At 43.9% G+C, this 13,183-nt stretch overlaps 1 protein-coding gene across 1 annotated transcript in view; it reads right to left on the bottom strand.

Annotated features, from left to right (window-relative positions):
• SNAI3 (snail family transcriptional repressor 3) overlaps positions 1 to 9,364 on the bottom strand; it is a 78,675-nt gene extending 69,311 nt beyond the window's left edge. The window contains exon 1 of the mRNA XM_086946538.1: positions 8,609 to 9,364. Coding sequence (XP_086802664.1) covers positions 8,609 to 8,684 — 76 coding nt within the window. The 5' untranslated portion in view covers positions 8,685 to 9,364. The remainder of the gene's footprint in view (positions 1 to 8,608) is intronic.
• Positions 9,365 to 13,183: the final 3,819 nt, after the last annotated feature.

Below are 13,183 nucleotides of genomic sequence, written 5' to 3'. Positions count from 1 at the left end.
AGTTTCTCAATCAGTGGGGAGTAGATGGGCATGACAGATTACAACGGGGGACAAAGGTCCGCATTACCCACCCTTCACTACTTGCAAAGACTAGACAGAATATTTCTATTCCACGTTATTTGCAAACAGAGAGTACCTCGAAAGAACTATTCCTTGAACAATAAATGTCCAGCCAATCAATCAATCAGGCATGACGGATTACAACGGGGGACAAAAGTCTGCATTACCTATCCTTCACTATCTGCAAAGGGAGACAGAATATTTCTATTCTTCTCTGTTTGTAGACAGGGAATATCTCAAACAGCAATAATCGATAAAAAAATTAGTAGGATTATAACACTTTAATAACTTATAAATATATACATTGCAACAAAAACAGTAAACACCTTAAAACATTTTTTATTAAAACAGAAGCAACAATGACAACTAACAGTAGTGATATCCTGGGCGGGTGATGGAACTGGGATTGTTAATTGAAAAAGATCTACAGAGAAAACTATTGGTGAATTATACTTCTCCGGAAATTTAAAACTCACAAATGTTTTATTTGTGTAATCGTTTCAGGTCAAACGGATTGTGGGACAATGTTCACAATGGAAGAGTCACCAAAAGGCATTTGGATCGATGTTGCAGCAGGCTGCCATTTTTATAGTTATTTAATAAAACGTTTTACCCTGTTACTTTGCTGGTGTGTTGTATATATTTATAATATTTGCATAGGGTTTGTCGTTATTTTGGGTGGGGTGGGGTGGGCGGCGGAGTCGAGTTGTCTTGCAGCCATCATGGTGTGGAGCTAAGTTCATCTTACTAGTTTCGTATTTCTCATGAGGGGTTGTTCTTAATGTTTCTATTTTAGCGAGGTCAAAAACAGATCCCATTAGTGGCTTACTGATTTTGCTCGATTCCTTTTGTTTTTTTAAACGATTTTTCACTATCTGCACAGACTAAACAGAGTATTGCGACTCTGTGCTTGTTTGTAAATACAGAATGAACCAAAGAGAACCAATTCTAAAACAGTAAATGCTTGGATAGCAATCAAATAGAGAGAGAAGCAGGCACGACGGATTACAACGGGGGCAAAGGCCTGCGTTAACTACCCTTCACTATCTGCAAAGAGAGAGTACTGCTAAGAGAAAAGAAGGGGGGGAGGGGGGCAGCGTTCAAAGCACATCAGCGTGCATAAACACGAAAATGTTTTTACCTATCATGTACTTGACATTTGACAGCATTTGATATTTGGTATTAAAAAACCATTGAAATTCACTGAAAAAACCATAGGTTATAGACCATATACAGTTAGGGATTAGCATTTACAAAACCTTATTTTACTCGCATAAACCCATTGAAATTCGCATATATAGTTAGTTGCGCTAACTATATATCGCGCACCCGCAATCCACTGCTGATGATGTCACATATTACATCATTCATGACATGGTCAGTGACATCACTGATGACATCATCCAGTGGCTGTCTGTTTCTGTAAAGTTAAAATATGTCTTACATATTGAAGAATGAGTGGATGTATAAGTGTCTGGATGAAGGATTTAGTAGGTGCATGACTGACTGTATGAGAGAGTGATTAAATGTGTCTCACTGAGTGCATGGGTTAGTGACTAAACTGTCTTAATTTGTGCATCATTATATCTGTTGTTCTATGAACTGCTGCATGTGTTGATCAGTAGCTATATGAGTAACTGTATGGGTTATTGATTGGTTGTCCAAGTATTTGTATGGGAGAGTGTGTGTGTGTGGGGGTGGCTGGGAGGTGTGTGACTCTGTGCATACATGTGTGAACAGTTGATTCACTAGATCTATGGGTTCAAAACTGCATGTGGAAACAGCTGTATGGGTGGTTGACTGTGTACGAGTGTATTGGTGAGTGAATGGATATCTCAGTGCTACATGTCAAAGTAAGTACATATGTAAAACACAGTACATGTGAGAGTTGACATATATAAATAACTGTGCATAAGAGCCAGTGAATGTGTGAGTGGCTGTATGGATCATTGTGAACTTGTATCAGGGATTGTATAAGGGAGTAAATATGTGTTAGTATATGTTTGAATAAGTAAGATGTGTATAACTGTATAGTTGAGGAAATGGAGGTGTGATTGATTCTTTGCATGACTGACTAGGTATGTGAGTAACTCCATGGATGAGTGACAGTCTGTGAGTGTCTGTTTACACTGAGTGTATCTAAGGTTATATCAGAGTCTGAAGAGGTTCATCGTATAATCACATGAATGATGTCATCAGTGATGTGATCAGTAATGTCAAATGAGAGGTCATCAGTGATGTCATCAGTGATGTCATCATTGATGTCATCAGTGATGTCATCAGTGATGTCATCAGTGATGTCACTGACCATGTCATGAATGATGTAATATGTGACATCATCAGCAGTGGATTGCGGGTGCGCGATATATAGTTAGCGCAACTAACTATATATGAGAATTTCAATGGTTTATACGAGTAAAATAAGGTTTTGTAAATGCTAATCCCTAACTATATATGGTCTATAACCTATGGTTTTTTCAGTGAATATATATATATATATATAAAATTTCTATGGCAAAATGAAACCCCTCATTTTGTTCCTTTTCAAATTAAATGTATTAAGTGTTACCACTTTATTCCAATCAAGATGACTTCAGGTGTGCCATACTTTTGTCATAAGTAAGACTGTTAGCGTTCTAGTTGTTCTTTAGAACACTCTGGGACATTCTGTCATTGGGCTATAGTTGGGCTACATCTGGCTGATATTTGGGCTCTTTTGTCTCTGGTGGCCATCTTGGGAGACTGCATATCAGAATTTTTTAATGAAATATAAGAGGATTTGAGAAGTCACTCAAAATGTGCCCTAATTTTTCTTTCTTCAGCACTAATCATAATTTCTATGGCAAAATGAACCCCCTCATTTTGTTCCTTTGCAATTAAATGTTTTAAGTGTTAACACTTTATTCCACATATCTTGAGACATAGCAATGGCACATCGGGCTGCCAGTCCCTACAATTTTGCCAAGTTTGGTGGAAATCCATTCAGCCTTTCGGGCTAAAAGTGAGGTCGACCGCCCTATGGAAATTGACATGGGGAAAACATGTTTTGGAACCCCCCCTTTTATCTTGGCCCCCGCTTGACGAATCCCCCCGAAACTTTCAGGGAAGGACCGGAGCTCTGCAAGGCAAATTTGAGGAAATTTTCAGGCAGATTCGTCAACCGGCACCAAAGTTATTCACAATAGAATTTTGAGATTTTGCATTGAAAAAAATCCTAACTATAACTACCTACTGGCGACCGCCAGTAGGATATTATATATATATATATATATATATATATATATATATATCTGCAAATACCTCGCAGCAGCGCTCCTTCCAAAGGAAAACTCGAGGCAAGGACCAACTTTTTTCCAGCATTCTTTATTTAGCCATCAGGTGGTCTGTCAAAATATATATATATACATATACATATGCATACACACAAACAATCCAGCTCCCAAAGCAGAAGGCATGTACTCGAAAGCTGCAGGAATATGGCATTTTTACTTTTCCAGGTCTCCCTCGACCCCGGGCTTAAGGAGCCTTTGTCAATCAAATTGGCAACCAAACAGTGTGAAAATGTATAGCCCATCCCCTGCAGGTATGCAGTAGACATAAATAAAATACTAACGTTTAAACACATTGCACCAGTATGTAATGTCTGAAAGAGTTAACTGAGTTGATGTACGTTAAACACATGGTAAGTGTCACTAATGCCATTGAGACAAATCAGATGTTTTGCCAACTTTGCCTAATGCAAAAAAAAGAAGACAAAAACTCTATAATTTACTATGTCTGTGTAACTGGCAATGTCCTAACACTTTTCTCTTCTGTGTGCATATAAACGTATATTGGTTCACAACATACATGTCTCCTGCATGGACGGCAACAATGAAAGTATGTTGATTAGGCCGCCAATTGCTCAAACATATGTGCCAAAATATCAGACTAAAATCTTAAAATAAAATAACACGCTGTAAATTAACATTGCATATCTGTAGCAAAGTTCCCCCTAATAAAGTTAATTATATTAAAACTTGAACGGACCTGGTCAAAGAATGCTTTACAAGCGAACAGTCTTTTGTTTAAAGCACCAAAATGTTCGATGCTAGAGGTTGCTTCACATTCAATCCATTTCAAAAAGCAATTCTGATTAATGCCAGTGATTTCCTCCTAGCGTCCACGTTGCTGTTCAGTGCAAGACAGAGGGTCATAGCGTAAGTGAGCAATTCCACATGGCCAGGATAAACACAAAGTTGTGATTTTTCAACGCTAATATATGCCGACAGAAGCGCTCTCAATCCCCCACAAAACTACAGCTCCCATAAGGCAACTCAGTGGACCGATGAATAGCAGAAATCCTTGGGGAGTGGCCCATGACTGACAGAGTCAATGTTCATAGTCCATCTCCTCGGGCCCAAATCAGAATAGGAGCAAACACAAGATTCATATATAAAAAAAAGCCATTGAAGGGAGAGTTTCAAATTTGTGCTCGGTGTTCAGCGTTAGATGTCAATAACATCAAGCACAGGCCCAGGATCGAAGGAGACCAATAAACAACCAGTTTGTCTGGGGGGGGCACCTGGGGTTAGGACGGGGCCCCGGGGTCAGGACGTCAGCCTCTGCGCCCGGTTTTAATAGCACATCTTGTTACTGCCAAGGATCGGAAAGGGACCTGAGAAGCGAAGTGAAGGTGGAGGCTGCTTGTGAATTGTGCGCTAACGGGTGACACTTCAGTGTGAATGCTGATGCCATTGTGCTGGTCTCTCCCTGCATCCACAGAGGCAGGAAACTTCGAGACGCCTTTGTCAGAGCCCGCTGTCTGATGGGTTGGGGAGGCAAACGCCTGGCACCAGCCAGAGCCCACTGCTAAATTAAAACGTAGTTATCTTATTATATTTACAACGCCTCTATAGCGCCAAAGTAACTTGCATCTATTACACGAAGTTGGTTGCATAAGCAAATAATGTCCTGACCTGTACAAACAAGCTACTGCCCGGCCGCCATCTTCAGACAAACGACGAAAACAAACCTTGACGACAAAAAAAAAAAACAACCCCGCCCACAGCCGCATGACGTGGCAAAAGCCTAAATTCTCGGGAACGCCCCCGAATCTGCTCCGGCTATGACGGACAGATGTCTGTTTAAATGGATAGCCTCCGTTTATGGAGCTAGCCAATGGAACCAGAGAGGCGGTGACCAAGCCACAAACTGTTCTCATTAGATTTCGCCTGCGCCGAAAAGCTGCGTGGTGCGCAGCTTTCGACGAGGCGAAACCTAAAAAGGAAATAGGCGGAGCAAAAATGCTATTGTCCCATTTCCTCGATTGACATTCCAGCAAAAATTCTGGGTAGAGTTTTATATAATAGAATAGCAGAGTAGGCTAACGAAAATAAGGTACTAAACATTTGTCAATACGGTTTCAGAAGTGACACAGGGACTGTTTGAGCAATACCTTAACCCCTTCGATGCTGATGACGAGCTCAGCTCGTCATCAGCCACGGGTGGCATGTGCTGATGACGAGCTGAGCTCGTCATGAACAATGTAGTACACAAAGGGCCAGCACAGCGCAAAAATCACCGCAGCAGCGATGCGGTTAATTTAAGCCCGATTACTGGTGAATATACCCAGGCCAAACAGTCATCGTATTTGGCCTTCATTGACCAGTCAATGGCTTTTGACTGTGTAAACCGGGCAAAATTGTGGCATTTGCTTATTAAATTAAAAATTGATCCATCTACAGTACACTTATTGATTTCACTTTATACAGGTACTAAGGCACCGGTGAGGTTTGGGAGCAAGGGGGGGGGGGGGGGGGGGGGTTTCTGATGAGTATTGAACCAAGGGTCTGCCAGGGGGTGCATATTAGCTCCATTACTTTTTATCCTATACATTAAAAGCTTAATGCAGAACTTACTAAGAGCACCCTTGATGTACCTTTAGTCTGCGTTAACCCCCTTCCTGTGTTACTTTATGCGTATGATGCAGTTCTAATTGCTCGTATTCCCAAAGCATCTTTTAACACACCTGTGTTAATTTTATGGCAAATCTTAATTCGTCGACCAATTTTACTAAGTCTTTTTTAATTACATGTGGGATGAAGTGTATGAAATTACACTATTACTGTTGCCATGAACATTTTAACTCATACTGGCACATTTCCTTAATTGGGGATCAATTTCTGCTCTTATGGCTCATGGTTCCCTCGCGTTGCACAGTGTAGAGCTAATAAGCAATTGGACATTACTCAGTTTGTCGTCACCAAAGGCTGGGAGGCCCTTGAAACAGATATTGCAAATATACTCTGCACAGTGAATCTACATTGCGACTTATGGAACAGGTGTTTGGGGGCTGGGTGATCCCACAAACCTCCAGAGAGAGGAGAATTGTTTTTGTAGGATGCTATTATCAACCCCTGTATCTACCTCCCATTTGATTAGCCACTGTGAACTGGGCATAGATTATTTGAGCGACCATATCCACAGTCATCCGGTCATTTTGTGGCTAACCATCTAGAGCTTGGAAGATGCCTCATTAACAAAGAATATGATTGACAACTGCCTGACTTGCAATAAGGGCCTCTTCATCCCTTTGTTGGCCCATGTTAAAATATCCCTGGTAGGAATAGGCCTAATTGATATGTTTTTGGATAGAGGGCCACAGACTGTCGCTTGTAGGAAGAAAGTGACGCTTCTATTAGAGAAAGCTGCAACAGACAGAATGCAGGCATAAAGTAAGAAAACAAGTGCTAAAGATTACTTGTATTTTAACTTAGGGTAGTCCCCTCCGACTATTTGTGGAATACCAAAAGAAACTGGGTATGTTATTTATTGTTCAGCTTTAGGGCTGGTACAATAAAATATCTTGTATTCCTCCACTGGGTATCAGCACGAGGTTGATTGGAGGATATGACCATGTAATAATAAGTAAAAAAAAACAAGATTCACTTTCCCTTTATCTAGGGTTTTTATGTGCTATATACAAAAAGATTTCTTATACTTTGTGTATGAATGGTGTGATAAGTGTGCATTAATCCAAAAGGGTTTCTTTTATGACTTTGGTCAAAGTCAGATGATGAAAAATAAGTCCTGGTCCCCAAAAATGAGCGCCAGTAACCAATGCCCGTGAACACCAGCACAAATTAGGCAATGGGGCAACTACAAGCTTATGGAAGCTCCAGAAGAGCATTGCTAAGGCTTAAAACTGTGCATTTAGGCATACAGGGTGCAACTAGTTGCAAGAAAAAGGCAAAGCAAAACGGTGAGTGTATGTGTGTCTTGCATTGCTAATGCAGTCTGAGCCGTGTGTCCTGCCACACTTTGTGTGTGTCATTTGCATAGCAACTTCATGGCTTAATTTGTTCCTTGTGTAAGGAGGGCTGAACCAGTTCCATACACAACTGTCCAGCAAAAATGAAGTCAGACGTTTAAGAGGGTAGCTCCATTAACGTCAGGGCCACTGGAATTATGGGATTTTGCGGCTGCTATTTTCCACATAATTGTGGATTTGCCGCCTTTGGCACATTGTCAATCGCCTGCTGCATAATCTGCAGATTTTAACCAAAATGTTTCTAATTCAAGTGGATCAAAAGTTAATGAACAGGGTAACACGTGTTGCTGTGCAGAGGAAGGCCCTTCACAAAGGTTGGTTGGTTACTTTTTTGTTGCCTATTACAAATCGTGGGTTAACTGATACTAGTGAGGTGAAACCTTCGTCACTCTAGACAGTTTTAAAAAGTTTAAAAATTTCAAAATAATGAAGTAATTCTACCACAAAATATGTCACGTTAGCCTATATAAATTGCCTTTATTTGCAGCATAATTGAATGTCGCATTAACTGTTTATGGAGCGTGATATAGCTTATAGAAATGGGTGACCTCACTGAAATCTATGGGGGGGGGGGGGGGGGGGGGGGGTTGTATGGCAGGAGGATGAGAACAAGTGAAAATAAGGTGACCGCCGACAGTGCAGCAGTTCTGTCAGCGGTAGGCATGTCCTTGGAAGCCCCAGAATCAGAAACGTAATGTAGGCCTCTGTGCCGCAGGGGGTTCCAATTCAACCGAAGATAAGGAATATCTGAGTTGTGGGAGGCTTAGGGGCCCCTATCACATTCTTCGTGGGGATGGGGGGGGGCATCATTTTGTTTTATGGCAATACCCAGAAGGCTCCATGCGGTTCCCTAAAAAAGCCATAACAGAAATATTGTCACACTGATGACGCACGGCAATTTACAGGTGCAAGGCTGATCGGCAGAATAACATACCGTAGCAAACTTACTTTCCAGGCACCATACTATACTAAGAGAAAAGCACCCAAGAAAGGGATACCAATGGATTCATGGCACAAGAAACGTTTATAGTAATTCCAAAGCTGGCAAACATGCGTGCATTCTGGGAGTTGTAGTCTTCGTTTGCTCCAATGAGACTAAACAGAAGATAACAATGATTTGTAATCGGAAAACCCAGGACTGGAAAAAAACAAGGAAGGCCCATGACATGGAGACACCAGACTACGACAGCAGCCCACTACCCCAGTAAGCATTCAGACCCTTTCACACTGCCTTACCTCTCCGGGTCTCCAGTTGCCCGTAGTCGGGGATCTTGTGGCTAGAGGCCTTCTTCACCAGGAAGGACCTGGGCATGGTGCCAGTGGGCCTACCCGTGGCTGTCTCCTTGCGTTCTGGTTGCTTCCGCCTCCTTAGATACCGGCTCTGTTCGCCCCACCCCCTACCTTGGAGTGCTGGCTGTCCCCAGACCTTGGGTGCTCCTGACGCACTCAGGGGTTCTAGCTGCTCTTCAGGGTGTTTCTGCTTCTCTTTAAGGCTTTTTTTTAAATTTCTTTACTAATGTGGCCTCGGTGGGTTGCTGAACTTTGGTTGGCAGGGTGCCAAAATAAATGTGGGCAAAATCCTTTCGGTTGACGTTAAGGGTTGTGAGTGGCTTTGGTGATGCCCAGTGCTGAGGAGCCTCTCTCCTGGGGGATATTAATTGCAATAGGGTGATTTTTCAGTTTATGGTAAGAGTCCCGTGAAATCTGCTGGTTTCCTATTGCGTGCCCCCTTGCTGCCGCTGCCAGAGGGGCTGCTAATATTCTCACTACTGGCTGCTGGACCCAATAGAGTCTTGGCGCCCTAGGCCGGTAGGACTTAAGTGCCGCTGCCCCGTGGGGCGCCAGGGATGCTTTCTCTAGGTGCGGCCGGGCTCTACATTGCTATGGCTCTAGTGCCCGATAGGTGTCCACGGGTCCCTTGGGGACCTCTCTCTGTTGAATGGTGGGTTAATTATTCTCTCTCTAGTCTACTGTTTTAGGATTCCCTTAGTCGCTTTTGTCCCCTAGGTGGCAGTAATTGCCCAGGTGCTGAGATTTCACTGGCCTCCCAGATGACGCGTTTGTTCAGGTGCCCTAGCGGATTGGGTTGCCCCAGCAATTATGCTTTCTAGGGTCTTCCGGGTGCTGACTTTCCCCAGGACCTCTACTTCTCAAGACTCCTGGGTGTCACGTTCTCCAAATCGCCGACTGTTAGAGGTTATCTCTTTGCTGGCTTTTTGGTATATCAAGTTCTAGGGATAGTCCTCGCTTCCTAGTCAGGAGTACCCCTTACGCTGCAGTGACCGGCGCGTGCCACGCTCTGCCTCCGGCTCGCGCTACTACAGCTGGACATTCCCCGCGGATCAGGTGCAAATAAAGCTAATTTGCATGAAGCCGCCAGCGGGCCAATCAGTGAGAGGCGAACAAGTGCATTGGGCGCGGTCTCCGCTGTCCGGCTTCAGAGAGCCCCCGCCCCGCCAGGGAACAGGTGCGCGCGTGCGGGTGTCCACTACTTAATTGGCTAACTTTATAGCATGCGCTTCAACTAAACATTGGGCCCGGCGGCTCGCGCTCAGTAGCACGTGCCTGACCACACAGCAGGGAATCTCGGACTGATTATAGAAGTGCGCGGGCGTCTTTCCCACGTTGGTGCGCTCACCCGAGAAGACGGGTAGTTGAATGTATATAGCGCTAATTTCCCGCGTCGAGGATCTGATGCGTTTGTTGAGAATAGATACCAGCCACTCCCTCCCCCCTCCATACCACCCCCCACCCCCCCCCCCCCCCCCCCCCCCAACACCACCCGCTCCATGTAATTGCAACAGGCATGGTTTCAAATGACAGAGAAAAAGGTAGAAAGACAGAGAGAGCGATCAGAGAGAAGAGGAAGAGAAAGAGAGAGAGAAAGGACGGATGGATGGAAAGAAAAATTGTGTGTAAAGAGGTGACAGACGGGAGATCAGGGCCGACTTTAGCGCCGGTGGCGCCACATGCGACGATGTTTGTTGGCACCCCCAATGAACTCTTTCTCCACAGATTCCTTCACTACCACCCTTTAACAGTGCCCTTCAAGTCTCCATAACCTCTCTCTCTCTCTCTCTCTCTCTCTCTCTCTCTCTCTCTGCATGCATTTCTTTTGTTTTATAGCACCACTATTTCAGTGTAAGGCGTTAGAGCACTTTACATTACTTACACATTACACAAAGACAATGAATCATAAGAGTGTAAATCAGTGCGTGGGACATGTTACATCAGATAGTGGACTACAAGGTGTAAGATTCACGAGTCACCCCTACTGTTGGAGAGTATAGTGGAGAAGTGTGGCTCACTGGTTAGAGCAGGCAGACCCTGAAGCAGAGGTCAGACCCGGGACCAGGGTTCAATTCCCGATGTGGCAGGGTGTTGAGCTCAAATGTCCACGGACTCGATAATTCTCGCTTCGGTGCCTGACCTAATCATGGGTTCACACTCTGCAACCCTGGGCATTAAGCTTGCTTAATCTCCACAACGGCCCCCCGCAGCGGGAAGCCTGGCTTTCACCTTGGGGATGCCCTGTAGGGGCTATCTCACAGGGAAAAGCCAGGACGGGTTCCCAAGGCAAGCGCTTAGAGACCCCTGGGTGATAAGCGCTATATAAATCCAATATACAATATAGTTTAAGAGTGCTTGGTCTGGGGAAGCACTACTTCAAAATGTAAAACATAACATCATGGTTGGGGGCTGGGTTTATTTATTTATTTTAAAGTTTTATAGAGCGCGAACTTGACCCATGAGGGTATCAGAGAGCTTTACAGGTTCAAAGCGTAATACAGAAAGATCGGTTGACAAATGATAGCAATAAATCGGGGGGATAGACAGAAACAAGGGTCATATGGTAGGCAGGGAGTCATAGGGGTATGTGCAAGGAGGGAGGGGGTGAAAAGGTACATAGGAACATATTACAGAATATATGGTCATACAGTAGGGAGGAAAGTGCAGGGGTGCTTTACATTACGAGGCTGAAAAAAAAAAAAGAGAGAACTATAACACAGCGATCTTTACAGAGTCAAGGATCATACAATAGAACAGGGTATCACAAAGGTAATACGTCTCTCTGTGCTTGTGGAGCGGGTTAGCCAAGCAATTTAGCCATGAGGAAGGATTTAGCCTCTTTTTTAAAGCGTGCCAGGGAGTGGATACTTCTAATGTCAGGCGGGAAGGCGTTCCATATTCTTGGAGCAGACCCGGTGAAAGAGCGATTTTTTTTTTTTTTTCTTAAAACGTGCAGGCCGGAATAGGAAGGTATTTGCCGATCGAGAGTTTCTGCTTCCTCCGGATATCGCGAGCTTCTGTGCAAGATACGCAGGGGAGTTGGTGTGTAGGGCCTTGTGCGTGATGCATGCCAACTTGAGGTGAATCCTAGCCTCGAGAGGGAGCCAGTTCAACGCTTTCAGGTGAGGGGTGATGTGATCAAATTTTCTAGAGCCCGTAAGTAGTCTGGCGGCTGCATTGAGGCAGGCTTTTAAGGGTGCCAGAGTGAATTTGGGTAAACCAGAGAGGGTGGAGCAGCCATATTCCAACCGAGAGATAAAGACGGGGGTAAAAAATCATAACGCTCTAATATATACCTTTTAGTTTGCACGCAGCTCTTTGATGGCATTTAGGGCCATATGTAGGTAAATGCCATTTACCGAATCGTAAATACCGAATTTTACCGATTCGGTATTTACAATTCGGTAAAAGCCATGTAGGTAATAATTTTTTTTAAATAACAGAATCAGTAATATTCGGTAATTACCGAATCGGTATTTACCGATTCGGTAATTGCCATTGATTCCTATGCGCCTTGAGGCCCATAGGAATCAATGGGAATTACAGAATCGGTAAATACAGATTCGGTAAATTTACCGATTTGTCAAGGGGGACAGGGTGTCACTTTGACACCCTGTTGCACCCCTGATTCTGGCTTGTGTGCAATGTGACACACATACATGCCCTTAGGGCATGTATGTGTGCCACATGGCACAGGTGTACATGCACAGATGTGCATGTACACAGAAATTCGTTATTTATCATGCCATTGTATATCATGGTAAATAACGAATTTCTAAGGGCCTGTGGCACTGTTTCCAGTGCCACCTACATCCCATATTACCGATTCTGCACATTTACCGATTCGGTAAATTTACTGATTCGGTAATTATACAGAATCGGTAATTATCTGGCCCCCTACATCTGAAACTACAAATACCAGTCGGTAACGGCCGAAATCGGCTGTTTCCGACCGGTATTTGTCCACCTACATATGGCCCTTAATAGCTCACTGTTCTATATTGGGATTTAAACTTAAAAAATGCAAGTAACAGAAGGGGCTCTGGGACAGAAGCAGTAACGCACTGAACTATTTAAATTGTATACACTTTGTGATCTGCACGGTACACATGCTTTGTAGGAGGCATTTTAACCTCCAGCGCTACTTTTTTTTTTTAAAACATCTTTTTATTAAACAATAATAAACATATACAAAACAAAACAGACCAGAGCGCCTTGAGTGACTGCCAATGCATACAATGAGAACATAGACCTCCACTGGAAATGATAGACGGAACACAGAATTATAAAGCGCGGGCTCAGGTGTCCTCCGGTTCCATATTATCGGATCTATCTCAGGTGGTGTACAAGTGTCTCCCCGGAAGGCGTTCCACGCACCCCAGACCTTGCCCCACTTGCGGGGTCGCCCCCTTGATACATACACGGACCTGTCCAGGAACATACACCAGTCGAGGTCTTCCATCCACTTCCAAACCCGAGGCGCTAGGGCCGCACCCCAGAGCTGTGCAATATTGTGTTTAG

This window comes from Lissotriton vulgaris, chromosome 12 (assembly GCF_964263255.1).
Source record: "Lissotriton vulgaris chromosome 12, aLisVul1.2, whole genome shotgun sequence".
Lineage (NCBI taxonomy): Eukaryota > Metazoa > Chordata > Amphibia > Caudata > Salamandridae > Lissotriton > Lissotriton vulgaris.
Note: the sequence above shows the minus strand (reverse complement) of the source record. Positions and strands in the feature narration are given on the sequence as shown.